General features: G+C 53.8%; 2 protein-coding genes across 2 annotated transcripts; both read left to right on the forward strand.

The window, feature by feature from the left end:
• The first annotated feature begins 48 nt into the window (after positions 1 to 48).
• Hpn (hepsin) lies at positions 49 to 16917 on the forward strand. Its single transcript, XM_051207292.1, has 13 exons — positions 49 to 200; positions 600 to 669; positions 6038 to 6139; positions 6214 to 6255; positions 12389 to 12518; positions 12597 to 12719; positions 12822 to 12862; positions 13091 to 13256; positions 13347 to 13537; positions 15769 to 15864; positions 16030 to 16172; positions 16312 to 16476; positions 16628 to 16917. The coding sequence occupies exons 2-13, from the start codon at positions 654 to 656 to the stop codon at positions 16664 to 16666; spliced, it is 1254 nt and encodes a 417-aa protein (XP_051063249.1). The 5' UTR covers positions 49 to 200; positions 600 to 653; the 3' UTR covers positions 16667 to 16917.
• Positions 16918 to 22499: 5582 nt separating this feature from the next.
• On the forward strand, positions 22500 to 24075 carry LOC127238903 (proline-rich protein 2-like). The gene is made up of 2 exons (XM_051207674.1): positions 22500 to 22530; positions 23459 to 24075. Exons 1-2 carry the CDS (start codon positions 22500 to 22502, stop codon positions 24073 to 24075), a joined length of 648 nt encoding a protein of 215 aa, XP_051063631.1.
• Positions 24076 to 25874: the final 1799 nt, after the last annotated feature.

Genomic DNA, 25874 nt, shown 5'->3' on the forward strand with positions numbered 1-25874 from the left:
GTCCGCCCTTCCACGCCCCGTCCCCGCCTCCCACCCAGCCCCCTCCTCCTCAGGTGAGGCCGCGGGCTCAGCAGGCCCCACGCTGCTCACTGCCGCTGCTACCCCTGCCTCCCGCGCTGCCCGCGGCTGTGGGGACGCCATGCCCCTACCCAGGCCTGGAGACTAACCCCAAACCTGCTCCATCTCCGGCGGACCCCAGGGTAAGGCACAGAATTCGGAGCCCCTTGTCCCCCACCAATCTGATGCCCACCAGCCCATACAAGGGATCCCAGGAACTGTAGACCACCTCCGGCATGCTTGCCCTGCAAGCCCAGACATCCGAGGACTCCTCAGAGTGGTCCCTCAAAACCCTCAAGCCCCCTGGAAGTTCAGCCTCTGCCAGCCAGGCTCTGCCTTGCCACTCCAGGTGTCCCCCTGGTGGCTGGTCACACATTGCTACCATTGACCCCAGCGAAACCTCTGCCCTTTCATGCCCTGCTCCCCCCCCCCCCCAAGCTCAGGGCCAGCTGCTCCCTCGATGAGAGCCTGCTGGGACTGGGGCGCCAGGACAGAGCCAAGCCAGGCTCCCCCAGGCCGTGCCTCCTTGTTCCTGTCCCTAGGTTCCGCCCCAGCCCAACAGGTCAACCTGGGAATCATTAACAAGAGTCCCTGACATGGCGAAGAAAGAGGGTGAGTCCCCCTGTCCCTGAACCCCTGCTTTGGCCCTACCTAGCACCATTTCCTGGTCTGTCTCCTAGCCTGTACCCTGCCCCCTGTCTTGGGGTCTTCCTGTCAGACTCAAGACCACCCCCCACCAGAGTCCCTGTCCATCTGATTAACTATTAGCCAACCTTCTGAGTGGCTGTCTCCTCGCTACCCCATATGACATTCCTGGTGCCTCAGTTTCCCCTCACATCCTAGGGCTTTCTCAGCTAACCAACGACACGGGTCATCTTCTGGCGGCTGAGGTGGGGGCTGCTGGTGGGGGCTGCTGCTGGTGCCATCTCGGTTAAGGGTGGAGAGTCAGCCTAGCTGATTCTGTTGGCTTTTGCTGTGTGATCTTGGGCAAGTAGCATGACATCTCTGGGCTTCAGTCCACCCTTCCCTTCAGTCAAGTATGGACAGATAATAATAACTCCCTCCATGGGGTTGTTGGGATCACGGAACACATAGTCAATAGCTTGGGACTCGGGGCATGAGATAAGTGTTGTAACCCAGAGGTGTTCTGAAGGAGGAACCCAGGAACCCAAGGATCCATGACCCCCACAGTTACAGCTGATCCTTCTACCTCCCGGCTTTGAGGGCAAAAGAGCAAACGGGGGACTTTGAACTTGACCTGAATGGGTAGAGAGGAGAGAGGCAGAAAAGCCAACCGAGGGGTAACCGAGACGAGACGCTCACACTGGAAGCCAGCCTCTCTTGCTACTTTGTACTTGGGAACAGACAGAGATGCCAGTTGGGGCGGCTTTCCTCCCAACCCCCCAAATCCTGGCTGTCTTCTGTGAGCTGGGCTAGCTGAGTTCCGGCCCTGGGCACTTTTTAGCCGTGTAACCCTGGACGTGCCCTATTCTCTCTGGGCGTCTGTTTCCTCTGTAAGAGGAATGGTAACTCTGGAATGAGGACTTAATTGACACTAGGTGGGGAGCAGTAAACGTGTGGGCCGGTGATAAGCATGGGTGTCTGGACTCAGATTCCAGGCGAGCATGGTCCACTGTGAACCCAGGCTCCCCTCCGCATTGTACAAAGTGACCAGGTGTGTGACTATTTCTTTCCTGGAGGTGACCGGAGGGATGCTAGGCTAGGGCCTACAGGGAAGAAAACGGAGAGAATGTGTGGATGACTGGTGCTGGGCTTGGATGCTGAGGGACATACAGAGCATGCTCCCTGCATCCCTAGGCACCTTGCTCTGCTCTGGGAGGGCAATGTTGGGAAAGATGAAGGAAGGACAGCTCCATCCTCTTTAACTGTGGCGTGGATTGAAGGGATCTGAAGGACAGTGAAGTAGGTGATGTGTGACCCTGAGGCCCTCTGCAGCCGTCACTGCCGGTGTTTATGAGGCCCTCCGCAATGGCTGTGGAAGTGTGCACCAGGCTTCCAGGACTGAGGCTGGGGACCTGGAATTAGAAGGAGCCAGGTGTGAGATGCAAGTCAAAAGATGATGGGGGGGGGGGGGAAGGAGGACAGCGCATCTGGCAGGGGAAGATGGGGCAGGTGTGTGCTGGAGCTGGTACCTGTGGCCGACCAACCTCAGCAGAGTCCTTGGCAGGGTAGGGTCTCTCCATAGGTAGTGCTGGAGGTGGTCCTAGCTCTTTTTCTTTTTCTTTCTACCCCTGAAATAGTGAGGATCAAAGCTGTGCTCACATATGTGCTAGACAACAGGTCTAACACTGAGCCACACCCCCAACTCCTCACTGGGGGATTCTAGGCAGGGGCTCTACCACTGAGCCACACCCCAGCCCCTCACTGGGGGATTCTAGGCAGGGGCTCCACCACTGAGCCACACCCCAGCCCCTCACTGGGGGATTCTAGGCAGGGGCTCTACCACTGAGCCACGCCCCCAGCCCCTCACTGGGGGATTCTAGGCAGGGGCTCTACCACTGAGCCACACCCCAGCCCCTCATTGAGGGATTCTAGGCAGGGCTCTACCACTGAGCCACACCCCCAGCCCCTCACTGGGGGATTCTAGGCAGGGGCTCTACCACTGAGCCACGCCCCAGCCCCTCACTGGGGGATTCTAGGCAGGGGCTCTACCACTGAGCCACACCCCAGCCCCTCACTGGGGGATTCTAGGCAGGGGCTCCACCACTGAGCCACACCCTCAGTCTTTTTTTTTTTTTTTTTCTTTTCTTCTTGTTTTAACACTTAGTCTCAATATGCAGCCCAGGCTGGCTCCAAATTTAACAATCCTTCTGCTTCAGCCTCCTGAAAAATGGGATGACAGGCTTCTAATCAGCACTGTGTGAGTTCTGTGGTTGGGACACCTATGAAAGTTCTTAGCCCTTTGATAATGACCAATGTCTACCTGAGGATTTGAAGACCTACTATATTCAGGACTCTGGACTCTAAAAGCCATGCTTATTCTGATGCTGGGTCCAGGACACCAAGGAGGCCCAGGGGAATGTTCTGGATAGAGAAGGGACAGTTTGGGTTCACATTTACATTTCTCGGGTCTCTGTGTAGAGGAGGAACCAGGGAGATGAACTAGTCAGGTGCTATGCAAAAACATGTATGTGGGGGCTTGGAGCTGGCAAGCTGGAGCAGGAAGGAAGTGGGCAGCAGTTGAAAGGAGGTCCTGGGATGAGGGTGATGAGCCCGGGCTGCTGTGGGGAGGGGAGGAGGTCCTGGGATGAGGGTGATGAGCCCGGGCTGCTGAGGGGAGGGAGGAGGTCCTGGGATGAGGGTGATGAGCCAGGGCTTCTGTGGGGAGGGGAGGAGGTCCTGGGATGAGGGTGATGAGCCAGGGCTGCTGTGGGGAGGGGAGGAGGTCCTGGGATGAGGGTGATGAGCCAGGGCTGCTGGGGGGAGGGGAGGAGGTCCTGGGATGAGGGGATGAGCCAGGGCTGCTGGGGGGAGGGGAGGAGGTCCTGGGATGAGGGGATGAGCCAGGGCTGCTGGGGGGAGGGGAGGGAGGACGGACAGGCTTTGAAAGACACTGTGGACAGCATGGGTGTGGTAGATATAAAGAGAACGGTGGCCCCAGGGCCCAGCATGGAGGTCAGTGCTGGGATGCCCAGTTTTCTCACTAGTGAGCTCTTTTCCTCTGTAAACGACACCTTGCCTTAAACCACTATCAGGAACTGCACTGGGAAGACCCTGGACTACTTCCTGTTCTCTTCCTAGTGCTGATTTTGTACTGTGAGCACTAGCCATGCTACCAGGGACCTGGGTATGAGGGCTGGGGCTCTTGGAGCCTTGAGAGTACTTTTTAGAGCCCTCTCTCAAGTTGGGGTCAGTGGAAGGCTTTCTTGGCAGCTGTGTTCAGCCTATAGGATCTCTGTTACACCGAGACAGAAAGTCCTCTTCTCTCTGGGCTTCCCACAGCCTTCCTCCAGTTCATGCCAATTGGCTGCGTCTTTGGTCTTGCAGCCCTCTAACAGAGCGTGTGCAGTCTCACCTGCCAGGCTCAGCCTGTGCGCTTCCTTCAACGCGCAGCTCTGCACCTTGGTATCTCTCTTTGCAGGTCTTAGATAATCTCTTCCCGAGGGGTCTCCCCGTTTCCTGTCAGAAGCCCTACTTGATGCCTAACCCTACGGTGCTTAACAGACAGATGGGGCGGAGTTCTATCCTACTGATACACGGAGACTCAGAGAGGCAGTGACAGTTGCCCATGATCACACAGCAACAGTGCCTTATAAATATGGATTCCAGGCACAATGGCATAGCGAGAGGCAGTTTGGCTTCTTGGGGACATACTTTGGAATTGGATCCCAGTGGCTGCAGGCTGAGTCACTGGAGAAGTGTGATTTAAACGCTCTGGGCCATGGGAAAAAGGGGCGCCATGATGTGGGTCAGAGACAGAGACTGAGCACTGGGCACACGGAGGGTGACAGCTGGGGCTGGGCTTAAAGAACTTCGCAGTCATTTCAAAAGTGGGTGCCAGATGCATGCTCATTTAACAGACGGGGAACCTGGGGCTCACAGAGGTGGTTTCACGTGTCCAAGATCCCAGCCACGAAAGGGTAAGAACATTAATCTTACTGTTTTCCTTTCTTTTACGTATTTTTATTTTCTCTCTGTGTGTACACGTGCACGTATGTGTATGACTGTGGTGCATGTGTGTGGGGTGCCTGTGCACATGCTGGGGAGGACACAGAGGGGGACACTGAGTGTGCTGATTTTGTCTGTCTTATTCCCTAAAGATGGGGTCCTCTCACTGAGCTGGCAGCTAGGCCAGTGGCCAGCAGGCCCAGGCCACCCTCCTGTCTTTGCCCACCCAACAGTGCTGGGCGTACAGATGTGTGCACTACCACACCTGGCGTTTTACACGGGTGACCCTAACTCTGGTCCCCAAGCTTGCCCAGCAAGGGCTCTTACTCACCATCTCTCCGAGGCCGCTATTTCAAAGTGAGCTTGCCAGGCATGGTGGTACATGCCTGTCATCTTAGCACTCAGGAGTGGAGGCAGGGGCATCACACGTTTGAGCCCAGTCTGAGCTTCATGGAGAGACCTTGTCTTAAAAAACAAAACAGCGCATGGGTGGAGTACACCTTTAATACCTGCACTCGGGAGGCGGAGGCAGGCGGATTTTTATGAGGCCAGCCTGGTCTACAAAGTGAATTCCAGGACAGCCAGGGTTACACAGAGAAACCCTGTCTCAAAAAATAAAAAACCACGCCCCCCCAAAAAAAAGAAAGAAAAGGAAAGGAAAAACTAGAAACAGAAACATGGTCAGGTATAAGGCGCATGCTTGTCATGTTAGCTCTAGGGAGGCGGAACAGGACAGCTCTCACTAGTTTGAGGCCAACCTGGTCTACATGGTGAGTTTGATGCTGGCATTGTTACAGACCTTGTCTCAAAATACAAATAAAACGAAACAAAACACCAAAGCGGGGGGGGGGGGGGGGGGGGGGAAGAGGTTCAGCTAAGTTTTGAAACTTGTGTTCTCAACCTCCCAGGGACAAATTTGATCTTGGAGCTGGGCCTTGTGAGAAAGAGATCTGGCTCTAGGGTTACCGAGAGGGTAAAGGTCAGAGGTCACAGACACCTCAAAGTTGTAAGAATTTCTGGAAAAGTTAGCAGGAGAGGGGGTCTGGGGACAGGCTAGCAGGAAGAAACAAACGAAGTCCAGAAGTGCCTTGTCACAGGAGAGGAGCAACCGCCAGCACCAGGGAGGGAGGCAGGGAGGTGGCAGGCAGCCGAGCCATACCCACTTCCCAGCTGGAACCCTTGGGGAGCCAGACACCTGGCTGTCCACGCGACAGCCCTGCCAGCTGCCTGGCCTGGGAAATGGGGACTGATAAGGTATTCTCTACTCCCTGGTAGGGTACCGGCCCAGTGCCCAACCCTTGCTGGGCTGAGGACAAGCCTGGCAGTGACCCTAGCTTGGTATCTGTTGCAGGTGCCCGGACGGCTTCATGCTGCTCCAGGCCCAAGGTGGCGGCTCTCACTGTGGGGACTCTGCTGCTGCTGACAGGCATTGGGGCCGCATCCTGGGCCATTGGTGAGAGCACCTCCCTCCCCCAGCTCCTGAGGTCACACCTATCCTGCCTGCTCTCACGTCATCCTTCTCCACAGTGACCATCCTTCTGCGGAGCGACCAGGAGCCGCTGTACCCAGGTGAGCAGAGCAGGCCTGGATCCCCAGGGTGCCCAGGGGGAAGAGCAGGATGGGGAGCTCAAAGTCCTCTTGGCACTGATAACTGTGTTTGTGCTCGATGCCTGCACTGCTGGTGAACCAAAAGAATTTTGTCTGTAGCCCAGGCTGGCTTAGAACTCACCCAGGATGGCCTCAGATTTGTGCCAAGCCTCCTGCCTCAGCTTCATGGTGACGGGATTACGGGCATGGACCACTGTGTCCAAGTCACAGGCTTTAGTCTAAGTGACTCAGGGAACTCCCATCCAAGCACTACAGACCCAGCTCTGCTTAGCTTCTGAGGTCTGTCTCCCAAGGGTGCGGTTGCTACCCAAGCCCTAGAAAAGTCACCCGTGAGTAAGTATCCTATGCAGTTGAAAAAATTTTCTTGTTCAGTTTTATTTTTGAGGAAAGGTCTTACTTGGTCCAGCTGTCCTCAAACTTACTATAGAGGGCCTCTTGGTCCTTCTACCTCCAGCTTCCAAGTCCTGGGATTACCAGGAGTGCATCACCACACCTAGCTGAAACCCCATTAAAAATAAAAACAAAAAGCCCGAAATCGAGGCTGAGGAGATAGCTCAGTCAGCAAAGCGCTTGCCTTGCAAGCATGAGGACCTGAGTTCAAGTCCCAGAACCCATGTGAGAAGGCGGAGTACCAGGGAGCAGGTTTGTTAATCCCAGCACTGAGATGGAGACAGGAGGCTCCCGGGGGCTCCAGGCAGTGAGAGACACCCTGTCTCCGACTCAAGGTAGACAGTGCTTAGGGAATGATACCCAATGTTGTCCTCTGTCCTCCACATGCACAAACACACGTCTACCTGCTGCACATACATGCATATGCACAGCCTGAAAGGCCTTTTGAATGTGGGGCTGTTATTCCTCCCTTTTACACAAGGGGAAACTGAGGCTTGACCATATGATGGTACGACCTGGACCACGGACCTCCCACCACGATACAAATTGTGCTGGACACATGTATATCGTGGGGTGTGGTCAAAACCCATTCCAGAGGGGCAGGACGAATTCAGTAGACTCCCAGCTCGGAGGATGCAGCAGCTCTAGCTGCCCTTTCTGCGCTTGGAGGCGAGTAACGGTGGGGTCAGGAACAGCTTTCAGACTTGTGGGTGTGACTGCGCATGCGGAAGGAGGGGCCACCACAGGAACACCGGCAGAAACCCCAAGTGGGAAGAAGGGATGAGGCTTCCCTGAGGCTACCTCCAACTTGCTTCTCTGTGAGCCAGGGAAGCAGAAAGGGGCGGCGATGGTGGAGTGCAGCGTGCCTTTTTCGAAGAAACAAGATTCCAGATTTGAACAGTTGGCATTGGACTTAGTCACCCTGACTGAACTTACAAACACTGACCTCAAGGCGGGGCAGAGACCAGCCTCGAGGCTTGATGGCATTGGCTCATTACGTCCTATAGGAGCGTTTTCAAGAAGAGTGAAGGCACAGACCGGCCATGGCTCAGTGTGGTGGCATACATCTCCCCACGCTCAGGAAACTGAGGCAGGAGGGTTGTGAGTTCGAGGCTAGCTTGAGCTACACGGCGAGACTCTGGCTCTTATCCAGGTCATAGCAACCCTGGCAATCAGGTGGTAGTCCTGTGTAACTCCTCTTTAGTTATTTGTCAAGAAACTGCTGTGTTCATTGCCATAGTGAAAGTTGGCTGCGGTCTCAGGCTATCGCCAGCCAGGGGTTTGCATACAGGGGAAACTGAGGCTCTGTGAAGTAGACTGCCTTGCCTAGGACCACAGTTGAGTAAGTGACAGAGAAGCAGATCACCAGGCCCTACCGCTCCGCACGGCACCAGGATGAAATCGCAACCCTAAAGTCTCTTAGGATCTGCAGTTCACCTTGATTGCAGAGCTGTGTGTCTGCACCCAGTGCTTCCCCTGCTCCCTAAATAGCCCATCCCTCCAGGGTCAACATCACCTTCACCCTCATCTTCATCTTCACCTCTTCCTCCTTTGCCAAACTGATGATAGAACTCAGAGTCATACACATGCTTAGGGAGGATAGAACCACCCCTCCAGTGTCTCACTGGGGGATTCTAGGCAGGGGCTCTATCACAAAGCCACACCCTAGCCCCGCACTGGGGGACTCTAGGCAGGGGCTCTACCACTGAGCCACGCCCCCAGCCCCGCACTGGGGGATTCTAGGCAGGGGCTCTACCACTGAGCCACGCCCCCCAGCCCCGCACTGGGGGATTGTAGGCAGGGGCTCTACCACTGAGCCACGCCCCCCAGCCCCGCACTGGGGGATTGTAGTCAGGTGATCCACCACTGGGCCACGCCCCCAGTCCTGCAGTATTCTAGCCAAACAATCTACTGCTGAGCTACACTCCCCCCTCCTTTTTACTTTTCTTTTTGGAACAGAATTTTTGCTATGTTGAGCTGATCTTGAACTATCCTTAAACCTGGATTTCTCCTGTCTTACCTCCCCGAGGAGCTGGGACCACAGGCTGTGTCCCCAGGCACTCCACTATCCTCTTGCCAAGACACTGCTCACCAGGCCCCTCCTGGCGCTGGGGTTCCCTTCATTTCTGAGCTGGGGCTTTCTAAGAGCTTCTACTTCCTCATCTGGGATGTGGGTGAGCGGAGCCAAACAGCCAAACGGGTAAGAGAGGAGATCGTTATCTGGCTTATCCATACTAGGGCTCAGCCTTTAGCCAAATCAAAGTCCTCACCCCTCCTGGAGCAAGCCCTTTCTAAAGCTCACACTGCATACTCTCCCGCCCGTAGCCCCCCCCCCCCCCAGCTGTATTGGAACGCTCACACTGACAGTCTGTGAGCACTCAGGGGAAGCAGAGATGCTTTGTTTATGGGTCGGGCAGCCTGACGCACACAGTAGTTGCTCAGGAAATCTCCCCTTAAGAAAATGCATATAGAAGAACTGGGCTAAGGATACTTGTGATCCCAGCGCTCGAGAGACTGAGGCAAAATGATTGAAAGTTTGAGGTTAGCCTGGGCTAGATAGCAGAACCCTGAAAAAGAAAAAGAAAAGAAAAGAAAAAAAGAAGCACGAAGACAAATGAAGACAGACACCAATCTCGACTCAGACAGCCAGCCTCTCTCTGCCCTGTTAGTAGCACTTTCTAGAACGCTGAGATATGAGGGCACAGACGAGAAAACACAGCCTTGACTGGATCCCCACTTTAGTTCGCCCTGGGATCTTCACACCTCTAAATATGTCTCCCAGATCGGTGATCACATCTGGCGGTACCCTGCACACCAGAAGAGCAGTTGTGAAATGACAAAGAACAGCACAGAATAGGACTTTAAAGCAAATGGCCTGTGGGTGCACAGCTGCCACAGGAAGCCACTCAGAAGGCTGAAGCAAGAGGATCGCAAGTTCCAGGCCTGTCTGGGCTACTGAGTGAGACCTTGTCTTCCAAAACCAGAAACAGACCAAAAAAAAAAAAAAAAAAAAAAATGCATGTGCTGTTCCCATCCGCCACTTCCAGTATCTTCCAAATGCACATTTCATTTGTAAAAAAATTTACCCATTTCCCCCCTAAAACCCCCATACGGTTAGCAGTTAGGAATGATGCCTACTGACTCCAAGTTGCTGTTCTTGTCTTGGTCCTGGGGTCAGTCAGTCCTTAATGGAGGCCAGAGATGGAGGCCATATTTACAGCAAACTGCCCCCACAGCTTTTAGTCTTGCTACAGATGAGTGTGTGCTGGGCAGAGAAAGACAGGGAACATGGAAGCCAGCAGGCAGTCTGAGTTCAAATCCTGGTTAGCTGGTTGTTACAATAAGTGTTTCCTTTGATGGTTGGTATACCATCTGTGAGATGTGCTTGTAATTTTATTATTATTATTATTATTATTATTATTATTATTATTATTTATTTGTATTGGTGCTAGGTATTGGACCAAAGGCCTTAATCATGCAGGCAGGGGCTCTACCAATGAGCTATATTCCAGCCCCTCACTGGGGGATTCTAGGCAGGGGCTCTCCCTCTGGGTAAGGATGCCACCAGCCCTCTTTTTACATTTTACTGTGAGACCCTTTTCCCTGAGTTACTCAGGCTCATCTTGAACTCACTCAATAGCCCAGGCAGGCTTTGGACTTTTGATCTACTAGCCTCAGCTTCCTAAGTAGGTGAGATGACAGTCCTGTACTACTGGGCCTAGGTCTCTGCCTACAGAATATCCCCAGAATCCAGCTCCATTCCCTGCTGGCCTAGCCTCCATCTCTGTCACACTGCGGTCATAGTGTGGGCTCCAGTTCCTGCCCTACAGTCTGTCCCCATCAGCAGCCAGGAGGAACTCATGCATCCCTGAGTCAGGACAGTGTGTGACCCCTAGCCCCAGCTCTGAGTCCTGGCCCAGCGGCATGTTGGTCCAGCGGCGCTAACTCTTCCATCCTCTCTCTGCCCTCCAGCTGTTCCTCACCCAGCTCCCCGCCTCAGCCCTCAGATCCCCACTTTCTATTCTTTAGCTCCTCTGGCCTACTTCTCGCCTCCTGTTTCTCCTCATTGCTCATGTGGCACCTTCCCAGCAAAGCTGTCCTTGCCTGCCCACTTACAGCGAAGAGCAACTCCGCCCCCACATCCCAGATCCCCAGTCCTTCTGTTGGCCTGGCCCATCTCCAGGGCCCCTTCTGCTGCGACACAGGACACATTTCCGTTATTTGTCCCGTTCATTATCTGTCTGCCCTCCTGGGCTTTGCCCTCCATACAGGGAGACATTTTGTGTGACTTATGTACAGCCAAAAATAATACCTAGCATGTTCAAAGTATTTAGTAAGTGTAAAGAAACACTCCTAAGGGGTTTGATCTGACTCAGGTATGAACAGGGCTTCTCTGACCTTATGAAGACAGATGGAGGGTCAGGAAGCATTGGCCAGCCACAGACTGCCCCAGCCACCCTCAGACAGAACCAGTGCTGTGAGCTAGCCTGCTGTTGTAGCCCTGTCCTGCATCATGCTACCTCCCTCCCTCCCTCCCTCCCCCCTCCCTCCCTCCCTCCCTCCCTCTCTCCATCCGTTCCTCTTTCCCTCCCTCCCCTTTTCTCTCTCCTTCCACTCCATCTCTCATTCTGCCTGAGACATTATGTAGCTCTGATTGACCTCAAACCCACAAGCCTCCTGCCTCAGCCCCCACGCACTGGCACAGCAGGTGCTTTTGTGCCTGACTCATCAGTTATTAGTGATTTATTGGCTGGGTGACTATTGATATTTGAAACAGGGTCTTTAATTCTGGAGCCCTGGCTGGCCTGGAATTAAATGTGTAGCCCACACTGGGTTCAAACTTGCGACAACTCTCCTGCCACCCACCAAGCTAAGGTGACTCTGGTGTCACTGAGTTCATCTTTCAGGTTTTGCTTGGTTGATAAAAGAGCCTAGGTTCACCTCTTCCTCCTCCTCCTCCTCTATTTTATTATTTTATTATTTGTTTGTTTGAGACAGGGTTTCTCTACCAAGCTCTGGCCATCCTGCAACTCTCTGTAGAGCAGGCTGGCCTCCATCTTACAGAAATCTGCGTGCCTCTGCCTCCTGAGTGCTGGGACTAAAGGCGTGCGCCACCACATCTGGTTAGAATGTATAGCCCAGGCTATCGTCAAACTCATGACCCCTCCTGCTAATACCTCCTTCAGCAAATTCTAGGCTCATCACCATAACCAGCCTCCCCTGCCCCTTTCGTAGCCAGTTCAGACTGGCCTTGAACTCATAATCCTGTGGTTTTCACCTTCTGAGTGCTAGAATTACAGGCATCTGTTCCAGCTCCTCCTACTGCCAGGCCCCTTACTAATCTTTCTTTTCTCCATGTCATACTTAGTTAAATGTTTTAGTAACCTGGTGAATTAGCCAAGGGTTCCCAACTCCTCTGGAGGCTCCTCAAGCCTAGCTGAATCTGGGCTTGTTCATCCACAGTGTGCAGGCTGTGCAGGTTCACTGTCTCATCTTTCAAAAGAAATCATTTCCCTGGTTCTTGGTGTCTGAGACAAGTTGCAGCAGCTTGGGTATCCCAGTGGGGAGAGACACCCACTAGTGAAATCCCATGCCACCCCTGGGCAATGAGGGGTGCAGAACCAGAGCCCTCAGGACCCCAGGCAGCCAGGGAAGCTGGCAGTGGGCCACTGTGGGACCCAGGCGTGGCCCTGTCGCCCTGCAGTGCAGATCAACCCCGGGGACTCGCGACTTGCAGTGTTCGACAAGACGGAGGGGACTTGGAGGCTGCTGTGTTCTTCACGCTCCAACGCCAAGGTGGCAGGGCTCGGCTGTGAGGAGATGGGCTTCCTCAGGTACCCGGGTGGTCCTTTGTGGGAGGGGAGAGCACAGAATGGGGCGGGGGAGGTGGCTCTGACCCGAGCCCTGCGCAGGGCCCTGGCGCACTCGGAGCTGGATGTGCGAGCTGCGGGCGCCAACGGTACGTCGGGCTTTTTCTGCGTGGATGAGGGCGGCCTGCCGATGGCTCAGAGGTTGCTAGATGTCATCTCTGTGTGGTGAGCAGGGCGGCTGCGGGTGGCACTGGACCCCTAGCCTCCAAATATCATCCTAACTGGTTGCTTACTTTGTCTCTCTGTCTCCATCCCTGACTCTTCCAGCGACTGCCCTAGAGGCCGATTTGTGACTGCTGTCTGTCAAGGTGAGACCCTGGCCTCCAACCCTTCTCTAGATACAGGCCAGGACTGGAGCCCTGGGACCCGAGGGTGGAGTGTATCCCCACAAACTGCCCAGGATCTCCACATGTCCAAGGATGAGGAGAGCCCTGTTCCCACAAACTGCTGGGGCAGGGCTGTGTCTCCTTCCATCCTCAGGGCTAGACTATGACCTAGAACTCAGATCCCTCCCATCCCTTGTCACCTATCCGCAGACTGTGGCCGCAGAAAGCTGCCGGTGGATCGCATTGTTGGGGGCCAGGACAGCAGCCTGGGAAGGTGGCCATGGCAGGTCAGCCTGCGTTATGATGGGGCCCACCTCTGTGGGGGATCCCTGCTGTCCGGGGACTGGGTGCTGACAGCTGCACATTGCTTTCCAGAGTGAGTGTTCCCCACAGTCCTACCGAGGGTGGGGCAGGAGAGAGGTCTGCAGAGGCCGGGCCCAGGGACTTGTCCCTTCTGTCCTGGCAGGCGGAACCGGGTCCTGTCTCGATGGCGAGTATTTGCTGGTGCTGTGGCCCGGACCTCGCCCCATGGCATGCAACTGGGGGTTAAGGCTGTGATCTACCATGGGGGCTACCTTCCCTTTCGAGACCCTACCATTGAGGAGAACAGCAACGACATTGCCCTAGTCCATCTCTCCAGCCCCCTGCCTCTCACAGGTAAGCCTGGTGGCCCAGCCTCAGGCTGGGGACTCCAGAGACTCAGGGATCAAAGAAGGGGCCCATGAAGCAAAGTATATCCATCTTCAGGTTTCCATGGTGATGATAGATCCATCTTGAGGGAGGTACAACCTGGGCATTAGCCATGAAGGCTGGAGAGCATGACTGCTAGATAGAATGGCCGACATACACAACCACCTGAGCCTCCCTTTGTAAAGGAGCCGGTCACTGTGACCCAGCGATTGCTGTCTGACACGAAAGAGATGGTCACACACATACTCTTAATAGAGCCATTTAGTCATAGCAACCTGGGCATGAAGGCATATGCCTGAATCCCAGCACTCAGGAGGAGGAGGCAGGAGGATCGAGTTCAAGGCTAGTCTTGGCCACATAGTGAGTTTGATGCTAACGTAGGCTATGCAAGATACTCTAACTAACTACAAATAGCTCACCCAGATAGGAGAGCAGTTGGGGTGGAGATATTTACAAACAGGTAAGGAATCCGAGGCTCCTTTGGGGGAGATAGTGTTCTGAAGTGAACCATGATGGCAGCTATGCCAATCTGGAAATATGCCAAAGCATCAACTCATACACACCTGCGCATGGAGAATTAGAGGCCACGTGGGTTATAGTTGTGTGAAGCTGCAGTAATTGTTAGCAAGGATACGCCCCTCCAAACACCATGCAGATTAACACGTGTGGAGAGGGGCTGGAGAGATGGCTCTGTGGTTAAGAGCACTTGCTCTTCTTATAGAGGACCCTCATTCAGTTCCTAGCAACCACGTTCAGCCTCTCACAACTATCTCTGATTCTGGCTCTGTCTTCTGGGCTCCATAGGCATGTGTGCATGCGTGCACATGCGCACGCACACACACACACTCACACACACATTTACACACTCACTCTCTCACACACTCATACACAAACACTCTCACACATACTCTCACTCACACACACTCAACACACACTCACTCACACATACACACACTCACTCACACACACTCACACATACACACACTCACACACACATATTTACATACTCACACACACTCACTCACACACACACATACATACATCCTTTAAAAACAAATATGGAGAACCAGCTAATGTGGCACATGCCTGGGCATCTAAGCCCTGAGGGAGGTTGAGGAAGAAAGACTATGAGTCTGGACTGTGTTGAGAGGCCCTTTCTCAAAAGGTCCCAAATAAATTACTACATAAACAATAGCGAATGAATAAGAGCTGTGCGTTGCATGAGATTATTTTGGTCACAGACAGAGGCAGCATCTATACGACTGTGGTCCTATGAGATAAGATGGCCTTTTGACATCAGAGTCATCTTAATTTGTATGAAGGGGCTCTTACGATCTGCACACAATGACAAAAGCATCTGAGGACACACTTCTTAGAGTATCTGCTTGTTGCTAACTGACCGTGTGCTTTCGTGGGCCTCTGTGCGTCCCAAGTCTGGACTCCTCCATTTTCCCACAGTCCTCCACGGTGGTCTCTCTAATGTTGTTTATACTTACTATTCTTACAAACACTTCCTGTTTTCAATGCTACATCCATTTCTTGCCACAGTTTCCACACGGAAATTATTTTGTGTGTGTGTTGTGTCTTCTTCGGTGCCGGGGAGGTGGCCCAGGGATCCTGTGTACTGTAGGCAAGCACTCCACCACTGAGCTCTATCCCCAGCGTGGGGCGTGATCATAGCCTGTTGTAGCCAGGTGCTGAAGCAGAGGGAGGCTGAGTTAACGTCATGGCAACAGTGAGGGCTGCCAGCACTGTTTGCGTTTGTGTGCACCTGCACAAGGAGCCTCCATCTCAGGGAAGCCAATGGCAGAGGAGGCCTGTGTGTTTATGATGACAGTTTTCTGACAGGTAGAAGCCAGGGGTCTCAAGGGCAGGGCGTGTTTTCCTATTTCCTGCCTCTCAGCTGGTTATAGTCCCGCGACCATGGTTAAGAGCCCACACTTGGGGAATTGAGCTAACTTTGGCTGCGGTTCTGATTATGCCATTGGCTTCTGTCAAACTTTGGACAGGTGACGGGGCCTCCTGTCCGTCCTGAGGCAAAGGTCAACCCCAGCTCCCTGGGACAACTAGGGACGACGAAGGCTCCATCTGGTAGCGATAGGGTGCTCTGGAGTTGTGTGGCGGGTGAGGTGGCTGCATCACTGCCTCTCACAAGGGACAGGCTAGTGGGGACTGGAGTGGTATGTTTCCTCTCACAGAATACATCCAGCCGGTGTGTCTCCCTGCTGCGGGACAGGCCCTGGTGGACGGCAAGGTCTGTACTGTGACTGGCTGGGGCAACACACAGTTCTATGGTGAGTTCCAGGTCCTTCCAGCCATGCCGTTAGGCCTGAAGCTGCTGGGGGTGGGGTGTGGGGTGGGGGTGGAACTAGGTGAATCTCAAAGGGACCCCAAGGCTATGGCACCAGGAGGGGAGGGCTTGTTTCCCAGTTCTGGCCACCTTACCCACATCTCCTCAGGCCAGCAGGCTGTGATGCTCCAGGAGGCCCGGGTGCCCATCATAAGCAACGAGGTCTGTAACAGCCCTGACTTCTACTGGAATCAGATCAAATCCAAGATGTTCTGTGCTGGATATCCTGAGGGTGGCATTGATGCTTGCCAGGTGAGGGACACAGCGGGGCAGCCCCCAGGCCCGACACTACAGAGAATGGGCCAGGCTAGGGTAGTGGGGATGGGGCTCCCCCCTTCTCCTCCCCCCAGCCACGGCGGCCTCCAGCCAGGTGTCCCATCCCGCCCACCAGGGGGACAGCGGCGGCCCCTTTGTGTGTGAGGACAGCATCTCTGGGACGTCAAGATGGCGGCTATGTGGCATTGTGAGCTGGGGTACGGGCTGTGCTTTGGCCCAGAAGCCAGGAGTGTACACCAAAGTCATTGACTTCCGGGAGTGGATCTTCCAGGCCATCAAGGTGAGCTGGTATTGGGCGGCCCTGTCTGGGATTCTACTAAGGAGAGTAGGAGTTTGGGGGAAGCCTGTGTTTGGGCTGGGGAACGGGCTAGTTACAGAGTATGGTTGGGAGAAGCGTCTGAGACCTTGGAAGCCCATGGCTCTTTCCCTAGACTCACTCCGAAGCCAGTGGTATGGTGACGCAAGCGTGACCCAGCCTCACCTCACCTCTGCGCTACATGTGCCTCCAGAGCCGGAGATGGTCTGCCGGCTCCAGCCCCGCATGGTCGGCTCCACAGCGGGCCTCACACGGAGCAGTTTTCACCCACTCAGTCCACAGGTCCAGGGACTCTCCTCCACAGTGGCCGGCCCACCCCATGTATATATTCCCTGTCCTCTGGGGGCTGCTTCCCAGGCACCCCTGTGGGAATACTCTTTAACTAATAAAGGTGGTTTTGATTAATGGGTCTCTGAGTTTACAAACTTGAGCAGCAATGTGGACATTTTGAGAGCAGCAGAGAGGCCTGAAGGCAAATCAGGATGGGATTGGGAGCCCCCCCCCCAATTCTTACCCATGTGAGAAAGCATTTAAGCCAATCATGGTGGCTCACTCCTATAACCCCAACACTTGGGAGGAACGTCACAAGTTAAAGGCTAGCCTGGGCTACATAGTGAGTTTCAGGCCAGCCTTGGCTACACAGACAGATAGATCCTATCTTAAAAAATAAAAAGGAGGGAGATATTGGAGAAGGGTATTAAGTACCCAGGAGAGTCTGACTTTAGGCATTGCTCAATCCGAAAGCTCTCAGATCTCCATTATTTTGTGTGAGCTCCATTCCCAAGTAGTCTTTCCCACAAGAGACATACCTCATTTCTATGTAAGCCAGGGTACGTGCTGTGGACCAGGTTCAGGATGTCCAGCGGGGTGGATGTAAGGGGGTGCACTTTTCACGAGGACACTAGAAAGTGGAAGTGGGGGGTGTCCCAAGGATGCCCAGCTTTCAGTGGTCAGTTGGGTCATGTGACCTTGTTGGAGTACCTTTTACTCGAAATGCTGCCTGGGGATGGGTGCTGGGTCTTCAGGAACCACACGAGATGCTTGTGAGAGACTCTTCAAAAGAAAATGAGGGGCTGGAGAGATGGCTCAGAGGTTAAGAACACTGGTGGCTCTTCCAGAGGTCCTGAGTTCAATTCCCAGCACCCACATGGTGGCTTACAGCCACCTGCAATGGGATCGGATGTCCTCTTCTGGCATGTAGACTCTATATGTAGATAGAGCACCATATACATAAAATAAATAAACCTTTCAAAAAAGAAAGAACGAGTTGTTTTGAGGAAAAATGGACATCAGATATCCAAGATCAATAAACACATCTGCTTTGGGGCAAGAGAAAACAAAACCTTGTGGGACAGAGAGACAGAGAGAAGGAGTGAGCGACAGGCCTTCTAAGTACAGCTTGAAGCACCCGCCCCTCAGTACCCCTTCCCGCTGCATCAGCAGAGCTCGGTGGCCACCAGGGGGCACTGCTGCCCTGGCACTTGAGAATTTAGGGTTCTTCAGCCAAAAAAGGACGCTCTACTCAGTGGCAGGAGAAAGTGCTTAACAGACACTGATTTTCAAGACTTTTTTAAAATTCTAAGTTTCTTTTTTCTTTTCTTGCTTTGGGGCTTTTTTCTTTTTGAGACCAAATCTCACTATGTAGTCTTGGCTGTTCTGGAACTCTCTATGAAGATCAAGCTAGCTTGAACTCCCAGAGACAGACCTGCCTCTGTCTCCCAAGTGCTGGGATTAAGGGCCTTGTCACTGCATCCAGCTTTCTGGGGGGTGCGGATGCATGGGTGTGGGTGTGAGGTTGCAGGGGCAGGATCTCTTTATGGAGCCATAACTGGTCTGGTATTCTATGTAGCCCAAGCTGGTCTTCAATATGTGACAATCCGCCTGCCTCAGCTTTCCCAGTGCATGGATTCAGCAGCACACACCACCACTGCCTGTTTACGATCATAACTGATAAACATGAGAACACATAGGTGGTCAGCCTCAAGCTCCAGAGACATTTCTTCTAAAGCACTTGGAGGGACTCACACTCCATTTGTCTGGAAATGTTCTAGCCATCAGCACCTGGCCCCCAAAGCCTTAGTAGGGTCTGCCTTTACCACTGTGTTGCCAACTCAAAGCCTAACAGCCCCACATGTTACTTGCAGAACACTGCCCCTCAGGGGGTTCCCAAAACTGCCTTGTCTGTGGCATTTTGGGGGTCAGTTAAATGTTGATTTGTTAGATATGAACATGACTCACCTAGCATGCTCAAGGGCATGGGTTCAGATCCCAGAAACACACACACACACACACACACACACACACACACACGTATACAGAAAGTTGGAGGGGATGAGCATAAATGTTCCTTTTGTAATTGTCGGCTGAAAATGTGCTGTTCTTGTGTTTTAGAAGCTTGAAGCCTCTCCAGGAGCATAATGCCCTGTGGAGGGTCTGAACAGATATATTTTGGAGGAAGAAGTATGCTTGTGTAGAGAGAGGGCACAGCTTGGAGATAGCATGGCCCTGTCCTGATGGCCATAGGGGATCTGGTAGCAATTTGGACATGTATTTATTTCTTTTCCATTGCTATAGTAAGACACCCAAGGGTGGTTATTAAGAAACGAAGTTTAAGGGCTTGAAGAGATAGCTCAGCAGCAAGAGTGCTTGGTGTTCTTTCAAAGGACCTGAGTTCAGTTCCCAGCACTCGCATCGTGCTGCTCACAACAAACTGTAACCCCAGCTCCGGGAATCTGGGCACCCTCTTCTGGCTTCCAAGAGCACCTGCACACATACACACCCATACACACGTGCATGCATGCACGTGCGCGCACACACACAAAGAGGGTCATGAATTTGAGGCCAGCCTGGGCTACATAGAGAGAACCTGTTCCAAAATAGAGGTGGGGGTGTTTTCCTGCAGTCCAAAGTGATGCAGCCCACAGGCACCCCTGGCATCCAGTAATGCTGTGGAGCAAGCCATGGGGAAAAGATCACTGGAAGAGACTGCAGGCAGACAAGGGCAGGGCTAGCCTTGTCCTTCTGGAATAAGCACTCTTAGGCCTCACCAGTGCTTAGTGATCCCTCTCGTACGGGCTAGTTCCGTGTCCACTTCACACTACTTGGGGCCATCTGGGATGTGGGAAGCTCAGTTGAGAAAATGCCTCTATCAGACTGACCTGTTGGTCAGTCTTTTTTGGTTGATGATTGATGTGGGTGGGCCCCGCCCAGTGTGGAGGTCCCCCCCCCACAGGTGGTACTGGCTGCTATCAGAACATAGGTTGGACAAGCCACGTGGAGCAAGCCAGTAAGTAGCATTGCATTGCACCATGGCCTCTGCTTCAGATCCTGCCTCCAGGCCCCTGCCCTGACTCCCTCAGTGATGGAGTGTGAGCCAAGAGCCGTCCAGCTGAAATGAACCCTTTCTTCCCTAAGTCACTTTTGGCCACGGTGTTCTATCAATCATAGCAACAGAAACCTTTCTTCCTAGCATTAACACCCCAAAGCCCTTGCTCCAGGCCCTGCCTCTTAGTCCCCAATGACCAAGCTTCCAAGGGGCCACAAAGGGGCTCAGCAGATTTTTTAAAAAAGATTTATATATTTATTATGCATACAGTGTTCTGCCAGCATGTAGGAGGGCACCAGATATCATTACAGATGGTTGTGAACCACCATGTGGCTGCTGGGAGTTGAACTTGGAACCTCTGGAAGAGCAGTCAATGCTCTTAACCCCTGAGCCACCTCTCCAGCCCCAGGGGGCACACCAGATGCAAACCACAGAGGAACACCAGGAGACTATAAACCAGGGACCTCCACTCTGGGTTCCTCCAGCATCTTCATTCTCCATCGCCACGAGACCCTAATGCCCTCAAGTGGCAGGGGAGGGCTCTGCGGCCTCCAGAAACTTTCTCTTTCTCCACTACCGTGTTCACATTGTTTACAAAACAGACAACCAGGGTCCCATGTAGCCCAGGCTAGCTCAAACTCACTAGGTAGCCAAGGATGGCCTGAAGCCCTTCATCCGCCTGTCTCAGCCTCTTGGGTTCTGGAGTGACAGACATAAACCCACCCGTGCCCTTTCTCTCCGGACAGCATCTATCTATATTTGTGACAGTCGCTTTTCTCACTGCTGTGCCGAAATCCCTGGGATAACTGAAGGGAAGGTTTATGCTGGCTTATGGTTTTGGAGGAACAATGATCCATCACGGTGGGGGTTGGGCAGACGGTCACAGTGGTGGGAGCTGGAACCCAAAGCTCTTCACACCATGCTGGGTCAGAAGAAGCAGAGAGAAAGAACCAAACCAGAAACTGTCAACCCCCCCCCCCCCGCGCCACCAACCCCGCCGCCCCGGTGAACTCTGTCCTCCAGCTGGGTTCCCCTACCTCAGTGTCATAGCCTCTGGGACCAGCACCACTAGCTGGGAACTGTGTACCCAGATGCAGGAAGCTGTGGGGGATATTCGAGATTCAAACCGTGACTGTAGCCCAGGCTGACCTAGAACTTGCCATCCTCCTGCCCGGGGCTCCTGAGAATACAGGTCTGCACCCCTACAACTGGCTCTGTTCTTCTCATGCCTACAGAAGAACCTGTGCACATGCAAGCGCACGCAGGCTCTGTGTGTGAGAATGCTAGCACCCTCACAGTCAAGCCGAGAGTAATGTGCACTTTCTTCCTCGTGCTAGACTTACGGGTGGAAACGCTGCCGTGATTAACAAGGGCTCTGAAGGCCATTAATTTTACATTCAGAGGTAATTGTTAGGGAAGGTTCAAACAGTGGTGTGCGTGGGGAGATGAATTTTTGGTTTCTGCATAAAAGCAATGTTATTACAATAATGCAAGTTACTCAAGGAGCTGCTGTTCTGCCCTTTGGCTGCAAAACAAACCGCCCAAACCTAGCAGGGGATAATAACCCTTCTATTAGGCTCACTGGCTCAGTGGCATGGAAGGTTGGCCAGGGGTAGCTGTGTCTGCTCCATGATGCGCTGCAGTTGGTTAGCAACAAAAAGGACCAAGGACTTGGTGTGTAAGGGACTATGGAGGCTTCTTGACCCATAATCTGTGTCTAGGCTGGAAGGCTGGATGGATGGAAGGCTTGATGGCTGGAAGGCTGGAAGGCTGGAAGGCTGGGAGGCTATAAGGCTGGGAGGCTAGGAGGCTGGATGGATGGATGGCTGGGAGGCTGAATGAATGGAAGGCTGGATGAATGGAAGGCTGGCTGGCTGGCTGGATGGATGGATGGATGGAAGGCTGGCCTCCACAGCCACCACCAGCTCATCTTCTGACTGAGTGGCTTGAGCTCTGTCACATCATTGATGCCTCAAGACATCTTACTTCTTACAAGGTAACCAGGGCTCCAGAGTGAGTTAGTATTTCAGAAGCTTCTGCCATTGACATTCCAGCCTTGATTTTGCTTTGCTTTTTGTTGTTGTTGTTTGGTTAACTGATTCTTTTTTTTTTTTTTTTTTCCACGACCGGGTTTCCCTGTGTGTCTCTGGCTGTCCTGGAACTCACTCTGTAGACCAGGCTGGCCTCAAACTCAGAGATCTGCCTGCCTCTGCCTCCTGAGTGCTGGGATAAAAGATGCCTGGCCTTGTTTTTGCTTTTTGGTTAGCCAGTACAATTGCCAATCTGCCTGAACTCTAAGGGCGGGGACGAAGCCCCCACCTTTCATAGGGAAGCCATCAGAGTTGGGGGCCGTTTACTTTAGAACAGACATTGGATCCAGTTGGCAGCTAACAGAGCAGGGAAATGGGCTCCTTCTAAAGGTCCAGCCTCAGGGGCTGCCTGCTGCAGCCTGAACGATGGTTTGGCAGGAGAAATAATTGTCACACAAGTATGGAGTTCTGAGTTTGATCCCCAGGACACACTGAAAAAGCTGGATCCCGAAGTGTATGCCTGTAACCCAGTGCTGAGGAAACAGAGGAGGATCTTTGGGAATCACTGCCCGATAGATAATCTAGCCCATCTGCGTGCTCCTGGTTCAGCGAGAGACCCTGTCTCAAACAGCATGGTGAAGGATGTCAGAGGAACATGTGTCCGTAAGTGTGAGTGTCCTCAGAAGCCAGTGGTATTGGATGCCCTGAAGCTGGAGCCGTGATGAGCCATGGGTGCTGGGAGCTCCCGGCCCTCTGGGGAAGTGGCGCGCTCTCCAGCCCTGCCCTACCTTTTCTTTTTCCTGGAGAAGGACTCTCACTGTGTAGCTCAGGCTGGCCTCAAACTCTCCCACCTTCCTCCTGAGTACTGGGGTGACATTTTGAAGAAGGGGTCCCCATCCCTGGCTCTGGCCAAATGTCATCCTGAATCTCTGCAGACACGGTTCTGAGCCCTTTCCGTCTCCACTGAGTGTGGAGTCTCTTGTTCTGTGAGTGCGTGCGTGCGTGCGTGCGTGTGTGTGTGTGTGTGTGTGTGTGTGTGTGTGTGTAACATGTATAGAGGTCAGGGATCAGCTCTCTTCTACCATATGGGTCCTTGGGATTGAACTGGGGCTGTCAAGTTTGGTGGCGGTACCTTTACTGTTGAGCCACCCCAGCAGCCTCTCCTGGTGAATTCCCCCTCTGTCTTTAGTCTCCCTGTAACAGTTCAAATGCTGGGGGGGGGGGGCAGGCATCCCTACCACACTGCAGATACGGCGCCTGGCCCCGGGCAGCCTATAATAGCCATGTGTCCCCTCTATGTCAAACACTCCCTCAATTTCCCTGTCTGTGACAACAGTTGCATCCTGCCCTCCCTGTGCATAGGGTCAGACCTCTTTTTGGGTCCTGGGTGCTGGTGACAGTGCCACCAATTGAGCAAGCCTGGAGGCACCGTCTCCTTCCCTTCTCCTCCACCTCTCATCCAGCCCAGCAGCAGTCAGGCTAGGAGGCAAGAGTAATCCCTGGGAACTTCCCAAGCCCCGCCCCGCCCCGCCCCACCCCACCCCACCCCACCGTGTGCCAGTCCACCTCAGTCTCACTCTCACTCACCCAGGGCCCACCCCCAGGACTCACCCCCAGGGCCCACACCCAGGGCCCACGCCCAGGGCCCACCCCCAGGACTTACCACCCAGGGCCCACCCCCAGGGCCCACCCCCAGGGCCCACCACCCAGGGCCCACTACACAGGGCCCACCCCCAGGGCCCACTACACAGGGCCCATCACCCAGGGCCCACCCCCAGGACTCACCCCCAGGACTCACCACCCAGGGCCCACGCCCAGGGCCCACCCCCAGGACTCACCACCCAGGGCCCACGCCCAGGACCCACACCCAGGGCTCACCACCCAGGGCCCACCCCCAGGGCCCACACCCAGGGCTCACCACCCAGGGCCCACGCCCAGGGCCCACCCCCAGGGCTCACCACCCAGGGCCCACCACCCAGAGCCCACGCCCAGGGCCCACCCCCAGGACTCACCACCCAGGGCCCACCCCCAGGGCCCACACCCAGGTCTCACCACCCAGGGCCCACTACACAGGGCCCACCCCCAGGGCCCACTACACAGGGCCCATCACCCAGGGTCCACGCCCAGGACTCACCACCCAGGGCCCACTACACAGGACCCACCCCCAGGGCCTACCCCCCCCCAGGGCCCACACCCCCCAGGTCGTAAGGTAGAGTGGTCACCCAGTGCCTGGGACCTCCATGAAAATGTTTCAGCTACAGTTTGGGTATCATGGATGCTTCTGGGGACACCAAGGCACCCCAGATTTGTGGAGAAGCCAGAAGGAGTGTTTAGGGGGGATGAGGTATTCTAGATGACTTTGATCTCGGTCACTTCAATGGGGCTTGAGCAATCAGCTGAGGGGCTGCTGGCGATGTGGGCACCCTGTGGTGCTGGGATTTCAACCTTTACTCCCTGTGACTGCTTACAATGCTGAGGTCAGGGAGATCTGCCTCAGACTCAGTCTCAGGCTCCAGCACCCTCACAGGCAGATCCACAGGGGTGTTTCCACGGCGATTCTCAATCCATTCAAGTTGACAGCCAAGACGAACCATCCACGTCAAGTGCAAGGCTCTGGGTTTCATTCCCAGTCTGAAAATAAAACAAGGACCTGGGCCTGTGACACAACGGCTCAGTAGGTAGAGGGACTTGCTGTCAAGCCTGAACCAACTCCCTTCTGCAAGATGTCCCCTGACCTCCACATGTGTACCACAACTTAAACACACGCACACACACAAATAAGATGTAATAAAATTCAAAATAATTTTAAAAGGTTAAGTAACATACTGGGTATGTGGCAATGGGTGGGGAGGGTTATACAACCCTCATAAGAACCTAACCCTAACCCTAACCCTAAACCCTAACCCTGACCCTCATGAGACCTTAATCCTAACCTAACCCTAAACCCTAACTCTAACTCTAACCCTAACCCTAACCCCATGAGACCCTAACCCTAACCTAACCCTAACCTAACCCTAACCTAACCCTAACCTAACCCTAACCTAACCCTAACCTAACCCTAACCTAACCCTAACCTAACCCTAACCTAACCCTAACCTAACCCTAACCTAACCCTAACCTAACCCTAACCTAACCCTAACCTAACCCTAACCTAACCCTAACCTAACCCTAACCTAACCCTAACCCTCCTGCCCTGCTGCTGCTGCTCATACTATAGGAGAGGAGGGATATTTCGTGAGGATGGACGTTTTTGGGGTGCTGCTGCTCTGAGTTGCCCAAGCAACTGGCTGAGCTGGGCTTGAGGGAGACTTTCCTTGGTCCATCATCTTCCTCCCTGTTTGGGGTGAACAAACAAACATTCCTCCCAGGTCTCTCCAAGAAAATCACCAGATACAAGCAGCCGAACACTCCATGCCCTGTCACACCTGTGACCTTGACCCTGATTGGCCAATCCTCTTCTGACTGACTTCCATAGGGAAATGATTATCCCACGATCCAACCCTGCCCCCAACCCCATCTTCCGTCCCCTGCCTGCATCCAGGCTGCTGTAGCAGAAGGCCGCACTATCACTGCCCCTGAATCCCAGCAACGGTGCTTTATCTTCAACATCATTGGTCCTCAAGAGGCTATCCCTGACCATCAGCATCATGGGGAACTTGTTGAAATTCATAGCTGTGGGGCCTGCCCTGACTGCTCTTCTGGATGAGTGTTAGCCAGCCCTAGGAGAGCCTGACAGCCACAGACCTGAGTTCGTGTCTTCGTTACTTTTCTATCTTGTGATAAGACACCATGACCATGGAAGCTTATAAACAACGTTGATTTCATGGCGTACAGTTCCAGAGGGTCAGAGTCCATGGGAGCATGGGAGCAGGGCGGGCAGGCATGGGGCTGCAGCAGAAGCTGGGAGCTCACATGTGACCCACCAGCGGGAGACACAGAGAGCCAACTGGAAATGGCACGGTGTACTTTCCTTTTCCAAGTCTTCTATTTTTATTTATGTGTATGCA

The sequence above is a fragment of the Phodopus roborovskii genome, unplaced genomic scaffold (genome assembly GCF_943737965.1).
Source record: "Phodopus roborovskii unplaced genomic scaffold, PHOROB, whole genome shotgun sequence".
NCBI classification, from domain to species: domain Eukaryota; kingdom Metazoa; phylum Chordata; class Mammalia; order Rodentia; family Cricetidae; genus Phodopus; species Phodopus roborovskii.

Coding starts and splice junctions, on each gene's coding strand:
- LOC127238903 (XM_051207674.1), top strand. CDS start 22,500: ATGGTGAAGGATGTCAGAGGAACATGTGTCC. Junction 22,531..23,458: donor TGTCAGAGGAACATGTGTCC/GTAAGTGTGAGT, acceptor TCACTCACCCAG/GGCCCACCCCCAGGACTCAC.
- Hpn (XM_051207292.1), top strand. Junction 6,256..12,388: donor CCAGGAGCCGCTGTACCCAG/GTGAGCAGAGCA, acceptor GTCGCCCTGCAG/TGCAGATCAACCCCGGGGAC. Junction 12,720..12,821: donor CTAGATGTCATCTCTGTGTG/GTGAGCAGGGCG, acceptor TGACTCTTCCAG/CGACTGCCCTAGAGGCCGAT.